Source organism: Uloborus diversus, chromosome 1 (assembly GCF_026930045.1).
Source record: "Uloborus diversus isolate 005 chromosome 1, Udiv.v.3.1, whole genome shotgun sequence".
Lineage (NCBI taxonomy): Eukaryota > Metazoa > Arthropoda > Arachnida > Araneae > Uloboridae > Uloborus > Uloborus diversus.
In genome coordinates, this window is record NC_072731.1 from 49,468,897 (window position 1) to 49,491,386 (window position 22,490).

At 34.0% G+C, this 22,490-nt stretch overlaps 1 protein-coding gene and 1 non-coding gene across 2 annotated transcripts in view; both read left to right on the plus strand.

The window, feature by feature from the left end:
• Nucleotides 1-17,109, plus strand: part of LOC129234561 (ADAMTS-like protein 5) — a 133,870-nt gene extending 116,761 nt beyond the window's left edge. The window contains exon 12 of the mRNA XM_054868581.1: nt 16,720-17,109. Within this exon, the coding sequence (XP_054724556.1) occupies nt 16,720-17,042 (323 nt within the window). The 3' untranslated portion in view covers nt 17,043-17,109. The remainder of the gene's footprint in view (nt 1-16,719) is intronic.
• Trnap-cgg (transfer RNA proline (anticodon CGG)) lies at nt 5,377-5,448 on the plus strand. Its single transcript has one exon. It is a non-coding gene; the product is annotated as a tRNA-Pro (tRNA).
• Nucleotides 17,110-22,490: the final 5,381 nt, after the last annotated feature.

The following is a 22,490-nucleotide window of genomic DNA, read 5'->3' on the forward strand; positions in this document are numbered from 1 at the left end:
GAAAATTTGATTTTGTTCTTTTTCTACTCCAATTTTAAGCCTATTTTACCGAGAGAATTATCATAACATGGACGAGTAAATTACCATAACATGGACGAGCCAATTAACATAGCATATTGGTGAGAAATTCATCATCCATTTTTCGTAAATTTTACGCACGTCCCCGAGCGATAAGGAGCAACGCTTGGGGTCTTGGGTCTTGGCTTTGTCCTTGGAGACATAGATACGGGAATTGGGAGTGGTTGTTGAAGCAGGAATCTTCGCGGGGGGAGATCACGTGACTGCGACCTTCCATGGAAGACGTTTCGCCCTCTCCGCATATTCGCTATCCACGACGCTCACAAAGAAGAAGGCGTGTCTGCTCTGCAGGAGAGGGGGAAATATTGCAAATCAATGAACCGTTACGGAATCGTAGGGATTTTTCTTAACGGCAGGGAAAATTTTAGGGAAAAAGGGGTCCATTAACGATTTGGGTTCGAGGTTAGGGGAAACAACGTGATCCGTGAGTTAACATTTTGAATATCAATGCTTTGTTCTGGAAAAGTTCGCCGTTAAAATTCAGGATTAAAAATATGTTTTTCTTGTGTTCATGCTATATTTTTGGTTTGGGATAAAGATTTCACTGTGCCGCGCTTTTCTTTGGCACTCGAATGTGGGAATAGGGAATAAAAATCATGTATCGTAAAATGTAGAAGCTTCCATACCTGACATTTGCTCGATCCATGGAAAAAGTCAATCGGATTCGTCTTAAGCATATGCGCCCATATGCAAAATTGTAAGGGGGAGGGGCTCAGATATTTTAACCATGGTTAAGCAGGATATTTTCCCCATGAAAACCAATTTCAGGACAAATTCGAGTCATTAAAATTGGACACTTTTAATCACTTATTCATTAATGGCTGGAGAAGAAATATTTTTACATTTTTGCAAAGAAAAAACTATTAAAACCAAGGAAGTTCTAATTTCTAGGGGGGGGGCTCGATCCCCCCTTGCCCCCCCCTATATGGGCGCCCTTGGTCTTAAGTATTCCTAGGATGTCCTAGGATGTTTTTTATTTAGTTCTCATTTTTGATTCTATTGAATGTGCATAATAGAGCGTCAGAATCAAAGAAAGGTTTTTCAAAAAAAAAAAAATGTTTACAAACCTTTTTTGTTGTTATTCCTGCATCGTTCTTTTGAATATAAAGTTATTCTGTATAATACCCTACTGCATCAAACGAACTTTGTTATGGAAACATTGATAACAAAATGGGCAGCAAAAGAATGCTAGTATACTTTAGAATGTAACATATTTTACATCAATGACTCATCAATGCAGTCATCAAATATCATACATATACAGTCCACTGCCGGAAAAATAGTTTTCCCCTTGAGCCAGACGGCTTCATTTAATATACAGGCGAACCAAAAGACCTTACAGGCAAAGCCGTGGCGTACCACTAGTTTAAAATAAAACAAAGTGGAAAAAAATTACCATAACTGTTCCACTAAAGTCAAATATAAAATAAAATGAAGCAATAAAAGTAAAAAATAAAAAAACACCTCAGTCCAAACTAATGAAATATTTAACTGGGGCTGTAGGCGTTTGAATTCAAATATGTTAAAATGTAAGGTAAGGGTGAAAATTAAAAATTTTAATATTTGCATATTTAGGACTCTAATTTCGAAAGAGTTGCTAGGGAAAGCCCTAAAACCTGATCCTCATAACATCATCGAAGGTTATCTACAGTTGCATTTTCAAAACTTTAATTTTGAAAAGTTTCTGCAGAAGTTCTTCCGAGTTTTGAACCTCTCCATCATTAAAGATCAAGTTTTGTTTAAACGATTTCAATTTCGAAAAATTCCGAGGGGAGATCCACTTAACTCTCCTCATCTTAAAGATCGTCTAAAACTGCGATTTTGGAAATTAAACTTCTGACAATTTCCTATGGAGAGTTCTCCAATTTCTTTCCTTCTCTTAAGGTGACCTACAATTACGTATTTTGGACGAAAAATGTATGGGGGAGGATCCCCAGACCACATCCCGTTCCCTTACTTCAACAAAGGTTGCCTGCCGTCTGGGCTGTAGCCCTGTCAAAGAAAGCGAAAACTTTTTTGAACAGCGATTTTATAACTTTAATACCTCCTCCCCCTGATGGTCCAGGGGATTGTATTTTGGTTTACGGCGTCAGGGGCCACTAGAGATTGAGTGTACCAAAAATCAACTCCGGGGGTCTTCATGGGGCTGAAAAACCCAAAAAACCCGAACTTGTTCTGTCGTGTAATCTTACCAGGAAACATCACGAGTTCAGTAATCATGAAAAAAGTTAAAAATGGTCGCATTCGAAAGAGTATCTTTAGAAAAAAAAATGACCCAAGTATTGTGTGCCCTCGTCCTTTTGTTTTTGAGATATGGGGGATCAAAGTCTGTCTAAATCTTACGAAAATTCGCCAAATTTAAAGACTTGGCAAGAAATGGAAAATACCACGTGATTTCATCGCCTGCGTCTAGCAAGACTCTCATTTCCATTTCTGGTCATCTGCAAAGCGCGTAAACGATGTTTCGAATTAACACTTTACTTGTGTGGGTAAAATTAAAAAGTAACTATGAAGCCTGTGAAATGGAAACTAGAGAGCTTTATCCAGAGGAGCTACAACTTTATAACGAAATTGAACGTAGGATTTAACTTTGTAATCGTGATAATAATGCATTTCAGAATTTAAGTGCATTTCAAGTGTGTTTTACTTAACTAATTTAAGTTTGTACTCTTGTAATGAAATGTGTTGTAAGTAATTAATAATTATGTACGAGAATTAATATGAATAAGTAAAAAAAAAAAACATGCTTATTAAAGCTTATATATTGAAAATAAAATGGATAGTTTTTGATGTTGAAAGAACATGATCATGGATTGTAGTATCCCAGCTCTTATTTATTTTTTCAAAAGTTATTATCATTCATGAAGTTTTATTGTCTGACCACTGCTAGCGAAAATGTTTAATTTAAAATCGAAAAAAATAATAATTAAAAAAAAGAAAACAACGGATAGTAAATGTCAAAAATTTGCACAGCAATGTCGGAAATTACTTCATAACAGATTCTTATCAAAAATTTTAGTCGACGTTCATTACAACCCCTGTAGTTCGAAAAAGTCTGTCACTGCAACTGAAAGTCGCTATAACGTAAATGCACATCATATTGCATGTTATTTAGTCATTTTTAAAAATACTGAAGTCACTTTTACCAATTATGTTTCACGTTAAAAGGGAATTCAAATACGAGCAAAATAAAAATTAATACAGTTTTTTTTTTTTATTTGACTTTTTAGAGGGTTTTCACATAACTTGAAAACGATACACATAACGAAAAACACACTGGAAATAACTGGCAGAAATCGTTTTTTTTAAATTTGAGAACATGGTTTGAAATCTTTAAAAATGTCGTTTTCTTCGTATTTAGATACTGTTGAAGACTTCAGATTTACGACTTTTCAAAAAAAAAAAAAACTTTAAAGTGTGTTTACCGTTTCTCTACGGTTTTCATATTTTTTTCAAAACAGTTTCATCATCGAAAAAACTCTTTCAGTGGAAATATTTCACCCGCAGAAGCATAAAAGTTTTAAACATCAGTTTTTTAACAGTCTTAAGAATAACAAAAAATTCCATTGTTTTTACAATGAAATAAAACAAATATTTCGGGCTGCGGCGTTTTCCCCTATACAGTTGCACGTTAATATCCCGGAACACAAGCCCCTAAAAATTTCAATGCCGCAGTCTGTGCCACGACACCCCGCGCCATGGTAATCACCCCGAGTAAAGAGTTAATGCGATGTTTCTCACGCGCCTTGGTGGTGACCAAATATGGAAGTGAAATGTCTTGTCAGATGCAGATGTTGAATTCGCGCCGTACCTTCCATTTCTGAACAAAACTCGCTAAATTTGGCGACTTTACTAAAAATTTCGGCAATTTTTAAGACATCATATTTCGATAACGTAGTCACGAGGGCACGTAGTTTCAGTGCCATAAACATGTTTTCCAATGCTCTTTCGAATGCCACCAATTTGTATTTTTTTTGAATTTCCTTGATCGTGATGTTTCCTGGTTAGTCTTGGTCGCTCCTTTCGTCTTTGGCGGTGGATTTGCTTCTGTTGGCTGCTGACGTTTGGTTTCCTTGGCGGGGCGGGGCGCTCCCGCGCCCCGTAATCCAAGAACATTCTTCATCACACTTTTTTTTTTTGCCTGTTTCACGTATCAACTAGTTACTCACGCAGGACTATTAATGCAAATTTCGTAGCCACATAATGTGAAATGCGAATTCCATAAAGTTGAGCAAAGCTAAACCAACAACAATGTAATACAAACAATATAACTACCAGATGTCAAGACTCAAATTTAAATACGAGTTTTTTTTTTCCCTCCGAGAGTTTTTTTCCCCAGGTTTTCCCCAAGAAAAAAATTTTTCCCCAAAGAATTCCCCTCAAAACCCATTTCCCCAAAATTTCCCCAGAGAGCACCAGATTTCCCCAAAATGGGGAAATTTCCCCTAATCTGGCAACACTGTCTGCCAGGGCTGAGGAAAAGAATCAAGAGTTTTATAGCAGCAGGTCTTTAATTCAGTGATGCTGCCATCTTTAGGGAAATTATAATATTATTCATTACTGCGTTTTCTCATAATTTTTATCGAGCTGATATGTACGCATGGGGTATGGGGTACCTCGATCCCATCGACTGTAACGTGACCTTTTAAATATTTCCTTATTCAACAAATTTTGTTTGACGATTCGGCATAATTTGAAGTTTTATTCGGCAAAATTATCATCGTTTGATGAAGTTTGGAGTTCCATTCGACATACGCGGTTATTCGGTAAAACTATCATCATTTCAGCAAAATTTGGAGTTCCTGGCAAACTGAGAGTTTTTGTTCCCCCCCCCCCTCCCCCAAAAAAATGTAATTTCGGGGTTTTGGTTCGGGACGACACTTGATGTCCGTAAACTGGTGCATTTGTTCTGCAAATGGACAAAATAAATGTATTTGCTTTCGTATTGATCTGAGTTTTTTTTTTTTTTTTTTTTTTTTTTTCTGCTTTTGTGAAAAATTTTATTGAATGTTTTAGTGTTTTATCAGGCAATATGCATTAGAATTTCTTTCCCAAACCTGGAAGATTCAGAATTTGTACAAATTTATTGATGAAAATAATATAGTACCCGAATACAGAGTAAATACATTTTTTAAACCTGCTATTTTTTTCTTGTGTTTTACGCATGCAATTAAACTAATACTCCTCAAGTCAAAGAGTTCCAACAAGAGAAAAACACCCCTTTCATGCAAAATATGGATTTTGCAACCAATCACTGTGTTACGCAATTCATTGATAAAAATTATCTGATTTATGGGTGGCTCGGTGGTCTAGGGGTATGATTCTCGCTTCGGGTGCGAGAGGTCCCGGGTTCAAATCCCGGCCGAGCCCAGAGATAATTAATTGCGTTGTTTCTGTTGTTTTATCACTGTTTCCATACCATGTGCAAGTTACATAACTTCCAGGCATACATTCAGGCATCCCATACCGTATTTTTCAGTCTTTCCTTAAAACTGAAGTTTTATATTTCAGATTGATCTTGAACGGAAAATATTGAAGAAAATTTCTCATTTTTAAAAAAAAATGAGAAATTGAATAGTAATGTGAGGGCTGAAAATGAGGAACCTGCATGCATTTTTTTTTTTTAATGAAAATTCAGGCCATTTTATCACGATAGACACAAATTTCAGTTCAATCGGGTTGCTAGTTATTTTTTAATTAATTCTTAAAATCTCCCGCTTAGCCCCACCCCCTTAGTTTCACCACCTCCGCTGATGACATCAAGATTCATTCCCGCTCCCATCTCCTTCTGGTAGGGTACTGGTACTGGACGGACGTGCGTGAATAGAACATCGCTAGGATTCTCAAGATGGCTCCAAGCACAAACTGTTGAACTGCAAGTACTATATTGTATCTCATAGCAAATGCTCAACATCTACCACAGCAAATAAAATATTTTTAGTACACCAAAAAGAGAAGACGAGAATGGTGAATGCCATCAGCACGATGAAAAAAAGTGAGACAGAGAAAACTAAACTATGTTTTTCACTCTTCTGTTGCAAAAATTATTTTATAGTAGCGAACATAAATGTGTATTAATTAAATAAAATTGTTTTGCTTTTTATAAAAGCTGTCCCTGATCACTCCTCTTTCTTTTTATATATATATATATATATATATATATATATATATATATATATATATATATATATATATATATATATATATATATATATATATATATATATATATATATATATATATATATATATATATATATATATATATTTATATATATTCTTTGAATTGAAACGATTTTATCTTCTTTGAGGATAGAATGTTATTTTTCATGTATTGATTTATTTCATTTTGCTCTTCGTCAACTCTGCATTAAAAACAGTTGTTGCAATAAAAAATCTAGATTTGAATTTTCAGTAATTTTTAAGAATTAAAGTTTAAAAGAAAATGAAGGAGCTTTGAATTATTTCAGTCTCTAGTCACCAAACACTCATGAAGAAAAATAATAATCTATACATATAATAAAATAAGATGTTTGTGTGTGTGTGTGTGGCGCGCATCCCGGGAAAACGGTAAGGCCTAGAAAGATCAAGTTTGGTATACTGGTGCAGTTTTTGCCGAGGATGTGCACCTCGGGCTTCGATTTTTGATATTTTAATTAGAAAAAAAGTTATTTAATGTTTTATGTGTTTTTTTGCACTTTTTAGTACTTTTTACCTCACAGACCCCGAACCAATCGCACCATACAAATATTTTTTGTACTGTAGTGTAGAAAATTTAATTTTAAACATGATGAATGAAAAAATTTTTAAGATTGAGCAATATTTATATTTTTTATGAATTTTTGAAAAAACCTGTAATTTGCATTTTTTCCAGGGCTTTATTTTTTTCTAATATCATCCTGCGAGAAGAATCAAAGCCTCATTTATAAATTTTAAGTTTGTAATAGTAAAAACATTTCGCCCTCTTCAAAAAAAAAAAAAAAAGTTCTTAAAAATACGGAATAGTTTTTTTTTTTACAATTTTTTTAACGCTGAACACATCATGTCTTTTCACGCATCGGTCGAAAAAAGCGTTCTTCAATCTTTTATACTTGTGACGTCACTACTTGGATTTCGATTCGATATTTACGATGGAATCTTAATCGCAAGCAATGTTATCTTTTTTTTTTTTTTACTATATAGCTTACTTCTACATTTTCTGACGTGATGACCACGTGTTTTTCCGGCAGCGCTTGCTTTTTTTTTTTCTTTTTTTTTTTTTTGTTTTTTGTTTTATTTAGGGATCGCATTTATTTCTTTTTGCATTCCCCCCCCCCCAAACTGGACCTTTTGCTGTATCTATATTACGTTACATTTCATGGTTGTCCGAATTTAATTCAATAAAAACAGCGAGATTTTTTATGTTTGTCAAACACTACTTTTTGCACTACTACGGGGAATTTGAGATTTTTTTTTCTTTTGCTTTACTTAAATAAAAAAAAAAAGCTGTTTTTTGAAAGATCTTTGTTTTTATTAGGAAATGAGCGGGGAGGTTAAAATAAATAGAGATGGATACCAAAAATTTAGAGATAGATCGTAAAGGTAAATAGCCGCCGAAGGCGGCAATCTTGGCGTAAAAATGTGAATGGAACAAAAAAAAAAGAGAGATGGATTGATTGATACTGCTGAATGACAAGTTCACCAAACAGCCGCCGTAGGTGGCTGCTTGCACAGAAAGGCGAATTGCGAAAGAAGGCGAACCAGCTGGTCGCCGCAGGCGGCTAGTATATAAATAAAATACTTTAGGAAAAAACAAACAATAAAATATGAGGAAGAAACGTGTTGAATAAATAACAAATTTTCAAAAAGTTTCAATTTAAAATCGTATTTTCATTTTACTACAAAACATGTTAAAAAATACAAAATTTGAAAGAGTTTTCATTTATTTATTAATTTGCATTACTTTGCTCTGCTCTAACTTCTGCGTCTAAAACTCGAGCCTTACGAAGACGTGACGTCTCCCCCCCCCCCCCCATACGAATAGAGAAATAAGTGGTGGTAACTTCAATGCACAATAGATAACGTATTTGTAATATAATTATTAATGAATAAAACAATCTCAATTATAGTAAATGGTACTTTTATAGTAAATGGTACAAGTAATGGTAATAGTAAATGGTACTTTTATTTGCATATAAGTGTTAGATTTTCAAAAACAATTTTTGAAAAGTGAAATAATAATAAAAAACAAAATTATGTTTTCTGTAAAATGTCACGACACAAGATACAAAACAAGCTTCCTGTTGATGCCATAATCAGAATAACGAGCTGATGTGTGCATTACATGACTTCCTTTTACACCAATTTAATGTTATTTCCCGATTATTGGTAATTTTAATGTGTGATTCAATAGTTAACTCTCTAAATGTCACCAACAGTGGCCAAATTGAAACCAGACTTTAAAAAAAAAATAACGTCAAAGGATCATTCCACGTCAAGTCGCATAAATTAAAAAGTCGGCCGTGACGGCATGTCTTCGATTTTTTCCCTTATTTTTTTTACGAATAGATATCTACGAGAAAAGCCCAAATTAATCTTTTTAGATTTTTTGGATAAAAATTACGCTTTGGAGAATTTTTTAAAAAATTCGATTTTTGATCATTTTTTTGGAGTCACCGTTTTGGCATAAATTCAGAAAATCTCTCTAATTTCTTTATTTTTCAACCAATTAAGCTGAATTTGGTATCAATTTCAAGCTAATATTTTTCTCTTTCAATGTGAACGACAAAGTATTCTATGAACAGTTGGGTGTTGCTCCTCTTTATCTAAAGTCAGTTTTTATGTTTTTTCAATTGGGAGATTAAATAAGTTATATCTCCGGAGTACCTACAACGATCTGCATCATTTTTCTTGCTTTCTTTCTTTTTTTTTTTTTTTTTTGAGCAATCACGATTGCTTATTGTTCTCATTTGACTGTTTTTGGCGTCCTATCATTTTATTTACCCACCGCCACCCTCCGCACCATCACCGTCGACGGGCTCCTCACGATGCTGCTCCTACAGCGAAAGCCGTCCCCAGGTTGCCGTCCCCATGTCCTACACACACGCGCATACATACACAACTACACGCACACATGCACGCATACACACACAAACACATACAGACACCTACACATACACAAACACATACAGACACCTACACATACACAAACACATACAGACACCTGCACATACACAAACACATACAGACACCTGCACATACAGAAACACATACAGACACGCCTACATACACACACTCGTGATTGCGAAAAACGTAATTTGAATTCAAGATGTCAAAATTCAATTTTTTTTTTTTTTCGTTTTGTTTTCTTTTGTTTTGTTTTGAAAAAAAAAAAAAAAGTTTGTTTTGCAGAAAATACAAGTTTTCTATTATTTTAAATCCCTTTTAAGCTTAAAAACGGCCAAAAACTTTTCAGAACAATTAATAGTGGACTCTCAAAGGATTTGTTTCAATAGTTAATCGCTAAAAAAAATGTTTACTTTTGAAAAGAATGGAGTCATTTCCAAAATTTCAAAAGTATTTTTTTCTGAAAGAGCATGCTTAAAAACATAGGATCTGACCTTTTTTGATAAATTTGTTTACGTTTCTTATTAAAAAAAAAAACTTAAATCATCGCGCTTTCATTGTTTACGGCTTCTGCCGATGACATCACAAATGATGAAATGCCATTCAGTGTTGCCATTCACAGTGCAAAATATTTAATTCGCATCTTTACTCACGTGTATTGGCAACGATATGGTTGATAGCAAGCATAGAGCGCAATATTTAATTTGCTGCTTGATTATCATAACGTGGAAATGTAGTAGAAAGATGCGGCAAGTGCATCATTTGTGACGTCATCAAGACCATGCTTTGTTTGAAAAATCGGACATTAAAAAAAAAAAATTAAAAAAATTGTTGGGAAAATGAAAGTATTTTCTGGGTTCATGTTATTTTTTTGCTCATTCTATCCATTTCAATGACTTAAAGTAGTACTTTTGACTGAAGGAAACCACCCCATTCTGCAAAACCTCCGTTTCAGGCTTCGCAAAAATAAATAAATAAATTTTTAAAAAACACTTTTGATTGAAAGTGTACTAAAGGAGGGAAAAAAAAAATTTCTGTTGAAAACTTTTCTTAGAATAATCTTGTTTGGATTACGTTACACATGACAATGAACTTCCACCCTTACAGCAAGTACTCCACAACTCTAGATTTCTCTGAAGAAGATTATTTTTGCTGATTGAAGTAATTTTAAAACCTCTTTGAAACTTATTGATAGAAAATCTGACTTTTTCATCTTCTAATACAAAGGAAATAGTATATTTTTTTTTTTAAATGCCGTCCACACAAGCATACCTTTCATTTCACATTTTATAATCGACGAAAGCTATGTGTCGATTAACTTTCAAAGCGAAAGAAGAATGATGCGTATTGCATGAGTATTGTAGGAGCGGAAGATCATTGGTATGTGTTACGTAATCCAAACAAATTTAGGCTATGAAAACTTTTCAATAGTAATTATTCCCCCCCCCCCCTATCTTTATTGTCAAAAAAAAAAAGCGAAATAATACCATTAGAAATATTTTTTATACTATTCTTCAAATTATTATTCTTAATATTTAGTACACTTTCAATCAAAAATGTTTTTTATTTATTTATTTATTTATTTTTGCGAGGTCTGTAACAGAGGTTTTTGAGCAATTCTTTTCAAAAATAAACAACTTTTTAGCGATAAACTATTAATACAAATCCTTTGAGAGTCCATTATTAATTATTCTGAAAAGTTTTTGGCCTTTTTTAAGCTTAAAAGGGATTTAAAGTAATAGAAAACTTGTATTTTCTGCAAAACAAATTTTATTTTTTTATTTCAAAACAACAAAAACACCCTTCTACTTTTTTCTACATAGCAAGAGAATGATTCAAATATGCTACAAAAAAAAAAAAAAAAAAAAATGATGCAGATCGTAGTAGGTACTCCGGAGATGTAACTTATTTTATCTCCCAATCGAAAATACATAAAATCTGACTTTAGATAAAGAGTGGCAACACCCAACTGTTCTTAGAATACTTTCTGTTTTTCACAATGAAAGAGAAAAATATTAGCTTGAAATTGATACCTAACTCAGCTTAATTGGTTAAAAATCAAGAAATTAAAGAGATTTTCTGAATTCATGCCAAAACGGTGACTCCGGAAAATGATCAAAAATCGAATTTTCGAAAAAATTCTCCAAAGCGTAATTCATAAAAAAAAATCTAAAAGAAATAATTTGTGCTTTTCTCATAGATATCATGATCTCATAGTTCGTAAAAAAATAATGGACAAAATCTGAGACATGATGGCATCAAGAGATTTCACGTGAAATGACCCCAAATTTGTCACCAAATTGGCGACAAAACTTGACGACTAAAAGACTTTTGATATATAGTCAACTATTCGCCAAATGATAACACCACTTGATTCTACATCGAAATTAACAATGATTTCCCCCCAAAAGGGACAAAAGACCCCTTTAGAAGCACCCGAATGCAACCAAAAAGGGAGGTGCACAACTAGACCCCACTAGGAGTCTACGTACCAAATTTCAACTTTCTAGGACATACCGTTCTTGAGTTATGCGACATACATACGCACATACGTACATACAGACGTCACGAGAAAACTCATTGTAATTAACTCGGGAATCGTCAAAATGGATATTTTGCGTGTCTATACGTTCTTAGGCACTTATCCACGTGTGATCAAGTCGGAAAAAAAAAAAAAAAAAAACTCATCATTCATTCGGGGGTGAGTCAAATGGAAATTAAGATCGATTTTTGAGTGAATTTTTTTCGCGAATACAATACTTCCTTTTTTTGTAAAAAGAAGTAAAAAGCAAATAAATTATGTTTTATACTGTACTCATGAAGTGGCTTGGTGGTCTAGGGGTATGATTCTCGCTTAAAATGCGAGAGGTCCCGATTCAAAATCTGGCCGAGCCCCTACGTTGTTTTTACTTTCTTCTATATCTAATATATAGAAACTAGTATGTTGTGGCCATCACGAAACTTTCTTCTATATTTTTCCTTTTTCTGATCCCTCCCCATGCTTGACGAGGAAGCAATATTCCTAACAAAAACAAAATTACACATGCAAAATCTTGACGACCATCCCAATTCGGAACTCCTGCGCTCGAATACGCTACCTTGCGGTGATTTATAAAACTGCGAATGCAACTAAAACTTTGCCACGTTGCGTTCCATGTGTGTCTGTTGACGTAAACACAGGCAGTTTGTTCTGAGTATTTATTAACGCAATCGATGTGTCTTAGTTTGCTTTCAGCTACAGAAATTAATTCGTCCCTTAGTAGTATTCTCGAGCTCCTCAAAATAATGTTAGTTTTCATTATTTCCTTAATAATAGGTGAAAGCGAAAATTCTGGATTAACAAACATGGATAACGTTCTACAAGGTAAAAATTTTTATTGTTTTGTATGAATTTGTAAGAATATGGGAGTTTTTTTAATCTTAAATTAATTAAACTTACCATATTTTACAGCAGCATTTAGTTGGAATGGACAGTATGCAAAATATTTTCTTGAATATATTATCGTAGAACAAAATGAATAACCGAGAAAGAATTTACTTTATTCCTTTTATTCTCAGCTGAAAGGTATCGCCAAATTTGTTTAGGGTTATAATTTTGGCATTGTGCGAGCAAAGTAGCCTTGGCGAGATTTCGCGTTTTTAGTTAAACCATTTTTAATTTTTATCATGAGTGGAATAAAATGGTAGTAAGATTACAGAATTCGATAAATGAAAAGAAATAATGGTCAATCAACTGAAAAGAAAACTACCACCATATATCCGTGAGAATTTTGTTGATGATTTGCATAACATGACACAATTAAATCGTAACTCAGAAATTAGAAAAATCGAAACAGAAAATTTTTAAATTAACCGATTCGGGAATTCGAGAGAAATACATCAGCTACAAATGGAAAACAATAAGCGCTAGCCAAGCAAGGCAAAAAAATATCATCTTCTTTCGATAACAATTTGTAATGTCATATTGAATTTTCTAGCATTAATTGTTATTCTTGTCAGGCCACAATTATTATTTAGTTTTATCAAGAATTGATAAATATCGAATTCAACATCGTGGAAATAGCTGCTTAGAACTACGAACTACGTAGTTTGCATTAATCTTTGACGTTTAGTAATGCTTCTTGAATTCTCATTTCTTTCTACGTGGGCCAGAATATCCACAAGACTTTGAAAATTAATTTAAAAAGAATAAAGCGAAAAAATCATACGTACGAACAAAAATCACAACACTTTTAGCATTTTCTTCGTTACCATGTGCGTTTGTTTTAGTTTTCAATTCCGCCATTAGACAGTGACTTCAGTGCCCCCTATAGTTCGTTGGAGTTGCGAATGTCTGAATTATTGTAAAAACAAAACAAAGAGCGAAAATTGAAAGTTACTTTAAAAGCTTAACTTGAATTAATTACAAATATTTTATTTATTAACAAACATAAGATGGCAACAGTTAAAAATTTTAAATCATTGAGATAATATTTCCTATCATTTCCATACAATTAAAATCACGAGAAATACGCAGACGACAATCTATTACGATTTATCTTTCTTATTGTTGCATTAATAAAAATATTTTTATTCGCAAAAAAAAAAAAAAAAATCAACACCTCTTGGAGCGATCGGCGTCAAAATCGAACCAAAGCCTGTTTACATATGGATTCACATATATTCCAAATTTCAACCAGAACGTAGCATTACTTCTTGAGATAGGGTACTCAAAATGGAAAAAAAGAACGGGTGATTGCGCTACCCCCTTTTTAGCTGTTGACACAAAAATAAAATCAGTTCTTATACCCACTAAGAGTTACTTGACGATAAATTTTTCTTTCATTCCGTTCATTATTTCTTGAGATACAGCAGTCACAATTGACGACAAAAAACGTTCTATAGCTCAACCCCCGTTTGAGTTATTGACACCAAAATTGAATCAGCACCTGTTCCTGTTAATACCAACATATGGACCAAATTTTGTTTGATTCCGCCAGTTACTTCCTGAGGAATAGCAAGCACGCGTAACTCGAAAAACGTCCCATTGCTCCACCCCCCCTTGGAGGAATTCGCGCCAAAAACTAATGGGCACAAGTTCACATAGGGGCACATATGTGTACTAAATTTCGTTCGATTTCATGCGGTAGTTTTTGTTGTAGAGCGGCCACAAAAAACTGGAGACACACAGACGTGACACACATACATACACACACACACAAACATACATACACACACACACACACACATACACACACACACACAGACAGACAGACATTTTCCAAAAATGGTCGAAATGGACTCAGCACACCTCAAAACGTTCGAATCCGTCAAAATTCGAAATTCGAAAATTTGCACGAATCCAATACTTTCTTCTATATATGAGATATAGAAGAAAGTAAAAAGTATTGGATTCGTGCAAATTTTCGAATTTCGAATTTTGACGGATTCGAAAGTTTTGAGGTGTGCTGAGCCCATTTCGACTATTTTTGGAAAATGTCTGTCTGTCTGTGTGTGTATGTGTGTGTGTATGTGTGTGTGTGTGTATGTGTGTGTGTGTATGTGTGTGTGTATGTGTGTGTGTGTATGTGTGTCACGTCTGTGTGTGACCAGTTTTTTGTGGCCGCTCTACAGCAAAAACTACCGCATGAAATTGAACGAAATTTGGTACACATATGTGCCCCTATGTGAACTTGTGCCCATTGGTTTTTGGCGCGAATTCCTCCAAGGGGGGTGGAGCAATGGGACGTTTTTTGAGTTACGCGTGCTTGCTATTCCTCAGGAAGTAACTGGCGGAATCAAACAAAATTTGGTCCATATGTTGCCCCTAACAGGAGCAGGTGCTGATTCAATTTTGGTGTCAATAGCTCAAACGGGGGTTGAGTTATAGAACGTTTTTTGTCGTCAATTGTGACTGCTGTATCTCAAGAAATGACGAACGGAATCAAACAAAAAATTTTTGACAAGTAGCCCTTAGTGGGTATAAGAACTGATTTTATTTTGGTGTCAAAAGCTAAAAAGGGGGTAGCGCAATCATCCGTTCTTTTTTTCTATTGTGAGTGCCCTATCTCAAGAAGTAATGCTACGTTCTGGTGGAAATTTGGAATATATGTGAATCCATACGTAAACAGGCTTTGGTTCAATTTTGACTCCAATCGCTCCAAGAGGTGTTGATTTTTTTTTTTTTTTTTTTTTTTTTTTTTTTTTTTTTTTTTTTTTTTTTTTTTGCGAATAAAAATAACTTTATTAATGCAACAATAAGAAAGACAAATCGTAATAGATTGTCGTCTGCGTATTTCTCGTGATTTTAATTGTATGGAAATGATCGGAAATATTATCTCAATGATTTAAAATTTTTAACTGTTGCCATCTTATGTTTGTTAATAAATAAAATATTTGTAATTAATTCAAGTAAGGCTTTTAAAGTAACTTTCAATTTTCGCTCTTTGTTTTGTTTTTACAATAATTCAGACATTGGGATGGTCGTCAAGTTTTTGCTTGTGTAATTTTGTTTTTGTTAGGAATATTGCTTCCTCGTCAAGCATGGAGAGGGATCAGAAAAAGGAAAAATATAGAAGAAAGTTTCGTGATGGCCACAACATACTAGTTTCTGTCTCATTATTGGACTACTCAAAGTAACATTTCAAAACGCTATGTTTCAATTCAAGCTTCAAATTTCTACTTTTTACTCTTCAAACCTTTATCTGACGAAGAAAAAAACAAGTGAAAAGGTGCTTATTTTTTAAAACATATTTTTTATGCGTAGAGAACATTGAGAAAAAGACCCTTTGGAAAACCATAAAAATGTGAATACGTCTATGATTTAATTATAATTTAGAAAGTATTTAAAAATGCAATGAATCAGATGACTCGCTATCTACTAGCCACAAAGCGAATGAAGCGTAATTTTCTTCTATGTACAAGAAAGTATTGGATTCGTAAAAATTTTCTATTTTTGAATTTCGACGGATTTGCACGTTTTGAGGTGTGCTGAGTTCATTATGATCATTTTTACGAAATGTGTCTATCTGTATGTATTTATATGACCTGTTTTTTGTTGCCGCTCCAGCGCACAAATTACTGCATGAAATCGAACAAAATTTGGTACAAAGGGGATGGAGCAATGAGTAATTGAACTTTTTTCTCCGTTATGCCGGCCTGATATATCCCAGGAAGTAACGGGTGGAATCAAAGAAAAATTGGTCGTACATATACCTATAGGGTGCAGGTTGCTAATTCAGTTTTGATGCTAATACCTCAATGGGGATTGAGCAATAGAATGTTTTTTTTACGTTAAACGTTACTTATGACTGCTATATTTTCAAGGAATAATGAACGAGTTTGAACAAAAATTGATATACGGGTAGACCTTAAAAATACAAAAGCATAGCTAATTTGATTTTGGTGCCAATAGCTCTAAGATGAATGGTGCAATCGAGTTCAAACTTGTACTTATCGTATGTCGAGAAAATGTTTTATAATGCATGCGTATTCTACTGTTATTTTAACCATTTATGTTTTTTCACACCTGATATTTGTATGCCTTTTCTGTTTCCAGTTCTTCGAGTATCTGTTCTTCGAAAGGAAAAGGAACAGCAAAGTCTGCGCTACGAAGTACAAGTTATTCAATCATACAAGAACACGATACCAATATCACCAAGAGAATTTTTATGGACATTGGATCTATGTCAGTGTCCTAAGCTACGACGTGGCAAAGAATACATACTGATGGGAAACGCCCTCGTAACTGGAAGTCACAGAGAAAGCAGATTGACCATGCATCGCCATTCATTTGTAAGACAGTACAATCAGAAACGTGCTATGACTCTTCTGAGGTTGGCAAGAGATCGAAATTCCGTTTGCAATAAATATCGAAACTAACTTTTCTTAATCAATCCTACTTATCTTGTAAAAATATTTCAATCATACCATGCATGTATTATATCATCGTCAGACATTGTAATAAATCTCAATAGAAATGTGAAAATTTATTTTGGAGATTTTTTGGCACATATAAGCTTTTATTTTCATGGTAATCGAAACAAACAATGATGAACCCGGGACAGATCTACATTGGGACTGATGTGGCTGCAATTATCGCCTGCCCCGTTTGGGACTAATGGGACCCATTGGGACAAGGGCCCAGTAATTTGTATTACAACCACAAATTTTTAATAATGTTCTTAACAATGAGTGTCCCAGCTAGCAATCCCAACTGCATATAAACAAACTTTACTCTGCTGAAAACCATGAAAAATTTTGCAGAATGCTGAATGGCCAACACGTTAAAAATCAGCCGTCTCCTTTACAGCACGTTTTTAACGCTATTGTTTCATTCCAAAACAAGACCTTCTAGACCAAGCGTTCTCAACTTTTCCGGCTCTGCGCCTTTCCCGTTCGCATGAGATGAGGAGAACGCCCATGGTCGCCTATGCGCAAAATTTGAAGGGGGTCGTGGCTCAAATATTTTCCCCATGGTTTAGCAGGATATTTTCCTTTAGAGATTAGAGTTTTTAAAATTTGATATTTTTAATAACTTATTCATTAAAATGGCTGGAGAAGAATTTTTACATTTTTGCAAAGAAAAAAGTATCAAAAGCAAAGAAGTTTCTAATTTCTAAGGGGGGATTGAGCTCCCCCTCCCCCTTATGGGCTCCCAGGGTCACGTCCCTCCCGCAACCACCACTACCGCATGAGGTCAATATAAGTAGTAGGGGGCTCTGTGGTAGAAACTTCTTCTAAGCCGGAGAACGTGAGTTTGATTCCCGACGGTGGTATCCTTCTCATGTGTTGTAAATCTATCCTGTGTTCCCGGAGGCAAGGCACTTTGTAACCAGTCCTCTGCGCATGTGAAGTTGTTTAGCTTCTGCAAAAATAAATTAAGTAGTAAAATCGGAAGCAGTAAATTTGCCCTATTAGCAAAATTTCTTGCATCAACCTTGACAGATCTTGATATTATACTGACGGCGTCAATATTGACGTGTTTCATACTGCATAAAGCTTGCATAAAGATTAAAAAGCAATATTGCAATAACAACACGTATGCAACATTGCATTCATCTTAAAATATCAATATTGATATTACCTTACAATAACAACATTGCATACATGTTGACGCCGTCAAGATGATATTGATTTCATGCTGTCGCCGTCAAGGTAATTAGTACACAATAGAACAGGTGGACCTTCGTTGATACTTGCGCATGCGCACAGTTTTTTCTACCCAGCGTCCCTCGCATTGCTGGCACATCTTCCTCCTTCGACCATCGATTCAGTCGGTTCAGAGGAGCTGCACGTGGCGTTGCATTCTTTAGGCTTCGTTAAGTTGGTTGCTTAGTTATTAGTGTGGAATAGTATTGTTTCAGGAATAACATATGAATGACTGATAACTGCATTTGTTTATTAATATAGTACTAAACAAGTTATATCGCAGACGATGTGCGATCAATGTTAGAAATGGCCGAAAATAACTTTTTTCGTCCCTAGGCTTTGAAACAAAGAACATGAAGCCCAGAATTTCGTATTATCACTTCAATCTCACGAGTAAGATTAATTTTATTCAATGGTTATTTATGTTATTCTTTAAGATAAATTCATGTGTTTTGTCCATGGGATATTTTCAATGCTGACATCCATTTGGAAATGTACTTTATTATATTTATTTACTTATTTATTACTTTGCTTTCTTTACTCTTAAATGTGTTATAAAAACTTCCGCAATTATTCTTAACTAGGCATTTTATGTCTTTATAATACAATGAAAAGCATGAATTTAAAAAATAAGTCAAGTATTACGCAAAACGAAGAAACTTTCATTTTTTTAAATTAAATTGCGAGTATTATTAATACTTTTATATGAATTTCCGATCAGATGTCAGCTTTAAAAAAATATTCTTAGGCTAGAAAACTATCTTGAAGAATAACAGAAATAATTAAAGAATGAAATTTAATTTTCGAGTTTAAAATGAAAATAATACAAATAAATAAATGACAAAAAAAAAAAAAAAAAAAAAAAAAAACCCACCTTGCAAACGTGCTGATTTCATATTGTCATGTCAATGTATCCTGACATTTTCCTGTCATATCAATGCGTATGCAATATTACAAAAGAAAGATCATCTTGCCTAGACCTTGATTTCATGCTGTCATACAACATCTTGATATTATCCTGTCATATCAATACGTATGCAAGATTACAAAAGCAAGATCATCTTGCCTAGACCTTGATTTCATGCTGTCATGACAACATCTTGATATTATCCTGTCATATCAATACGTATGCAATATTACAAAAGCAGCCTACCTTGATATTTTCCTGATATTATGCTGCATACACCTTGTCAGTCAATATTGTGGCAGCCTGCTGACAGCATAAATGGAGTAACATAACAATATTGAGGCAGCATTAATGCAAGATGATTTTTCTTGCATGTCAACCTTTATGCAATACTGAGGCAAGATATTTTGCTTACTGGGTGAGACTGACTGGTCAGGATAGTTGAAGATGGTTTTTTAATAAAAATTAAGATAAGTCTCTTAGGGGAGGTCATGGCGCAGACTGCGCCATTGGCATTTTTAGGGGTTGTTTTGAAAGTTATTTTTCTCTTTTTTTTTGGGGGGGGGGGGGCTCTTGGGAGTCTTTCTGATATTTAGGAGGGGGTACACCCTTGCTCTTGATGGGGGAGTGTGCACCTCTGGACAAGTTGTACAAAATTTAGTTTTATAACCATCATATTTATTTAGAACATATTATAAGAACACGAGAAATAAAAGAACAAAATACAAATTAAGTACAGTGAATTTCCGATTATATTTCGGTCGCGTTATACTTCACGATCGCGTGAAAAAGCAAATAAAAATGAATTTTCACGAACTTTTAATTGCTTCTAGCGCGTTTTCTAGCCATTTTAGCGGATTGGCATTTTCGAACGGTAAACCGGGTTGAACGTGTTTTATAGTATTTTGCACGAGCTTTCCAACCATACCAAGCTCGAAGCGCTAAAATGCATTTTTCATGTAGAAAGAGCTGTTTAAAAAACCAATAAAAACTTAATGTTTCACGCTTCCAACAATGAATTTCAACAATGGAAAAGAGAAAAAATTAAAATTTTTGAGTTTCGCTAACTAAAAAACGCTTATAACTTTTTTTTTAGTGGATTTAGGAAGAGTTTTTATGACATTGAAAAAAAAATGAATAGGGGGAAAAAAAGAAGAAAAAAAGGCATTTTAAAAGTAACTTTCAAATCGTTTTTGTTGACATGGGAAAACGCAAAAAGGAATGAAAATTAATAAACGAAGAATTACAAGCATAGCATATATACTGACACCCTATATGAAATGCCTTTTTTCTTCTTTTTTTCCCTCTTTATTTTTTTCCCGATGTCATAAAAACTCTTGAACCTGTGAAGTATTATGGTGCAAACTGCAAATTCATACCACAATTTGTTGCTTTTCTATGAATATTTTTTAAATGTGTCAAGGACTTTTCGGGCAACCTGTATATTTGGCATGTTTCTAAAAGAGGCGACCGAAATTTGGATGTAACACAGAATGATTCGCATGACAGTGCAGTAAGTTACACTGTTAGAACCAGGGGCTCCAGACGAGTGAATATATTCCCTCTAAGGTGAAAGCATAGTGCCTGAAGGTGCAATACAAGCCAGGAAATAGAGCAGAGGAGCCGAAACAGCAATAAATCACGGAAAGACTCATTGCGCATGCGCTTTTGCCTAAGACATACATTCAAACACCTCAATATGGCGGACAAATGATGATTGAGTTTATGTGTCTTTCACATTGAATGAAGTACACTATTGGATTAAAACACAACTTTTCTAGGATTAATTATCCGAAATTACAAGTAAGTACAGCTTTTGATCACTTTGTAGCTTTTAGGGCTTTCAAACATAGTTAAAGTGTTTAAAAGTGCATTTATTGCTTTTCAGTTACCGTTACTGTCTACCGTGAAATTTCCATCATTCAAAACGCTACTAAAAATATCTCTCATTATTTTCTTGAGTACTCGATAAGCAGCTTTTATATTAATCACCAAAAAAAAAAAAAAAACACCTGAAAAAGGTTATCAGTTTATCAACAAGTGAGAACCTTAATAAAAATTATTCTTGTTGCTTCGTAGATTATAACAGAAAGCTAGTGAAAAAAAAAATCTCTCTCAGTCTAGCTCTTTTTTTTTTTTTTGCTCTTTCATTCAAGTGTTAGAATCATTTCCTGTTAGCGGTTAATGTCTGGATAGCGTTAGAAATTTCTTTTTTTTTTTCTTTTTTTTTTTTTTTTTACTGTCGAAAAACTTCATGTGCATTTCATTTTGTTACTCTTGATTGACGTTTATGAAACGATTTTGTTTTTCCGTAACTGTAATATCCCTGAATATTTTTGGCTCTTCATGTAAACAATCCATAAGTACAGCTATGCTTCATTTTCGGAATGCGTCATGTTTTAGTAAACGTATAATTTCTCACATTATTTAAATAATTACTCGTCTTTAAATTATAACGTATTTGTGACAGATCTTTGATACCAAGTATAAAGGGGCATTGTTTTATTAATTTTTAACATTACTTTTTGTAAATAAAAAAAAACTCATCAGAACTCTGAATTTTTTCACATGTTTTTAACGGCCCCAGAGTTATTATTATTAATATTATTTATTTTATGAATTTTTAATAAAACGATAAAGATTTCACTGGTCCGCAAAGTTTTTCATTTGCTTTTACCGCGCCCGTGGGTCAAAAGAGGTTGAGAAACACTGAGTTAGAGCGAGTTAGAGCACGATCAGATGAATTAATGCTATGAGCACTTCTTAACTATGTTGAAAACTCTGAAATATGATCAAATGCTGTAATGACATGTCTTAATCATTTCCAGTACCGAGTTCAATGTGAAAAATGTCCAAAACGTAGAATATCATAAATAATAATAATAATAATAATAAAAAAAAACACAACTGTATTCAAAAACGCACACAATGCGAGGGAGGGGGGGAGGAGGATCTGTAGTAAGGATGCCATTTCTCTCACCGAAGGTTCCTCTTTTTCACTCTGGCTGTCAATCTTTTAAAAGGTGCCTGTTTTTCATTTATTTAGAGGTGCGATTTTGGTTATTAAAATTTAATTAATCAAGTAAATCCCTCCGGATCCCACGGTATTGAATTCGGCGCGGGATTGGAAACCCTAATTCGTAGCACATCTCTTATTACTCTGGGTATAGGAACTGGTACTTTCTACAGTATTTTTTTCGAAATTGAAGTTCCAAAGTCTCAATTTTAGACGATCTTAGATGATGTTACTGGTTCAAGCGCTCCCCCTGGAA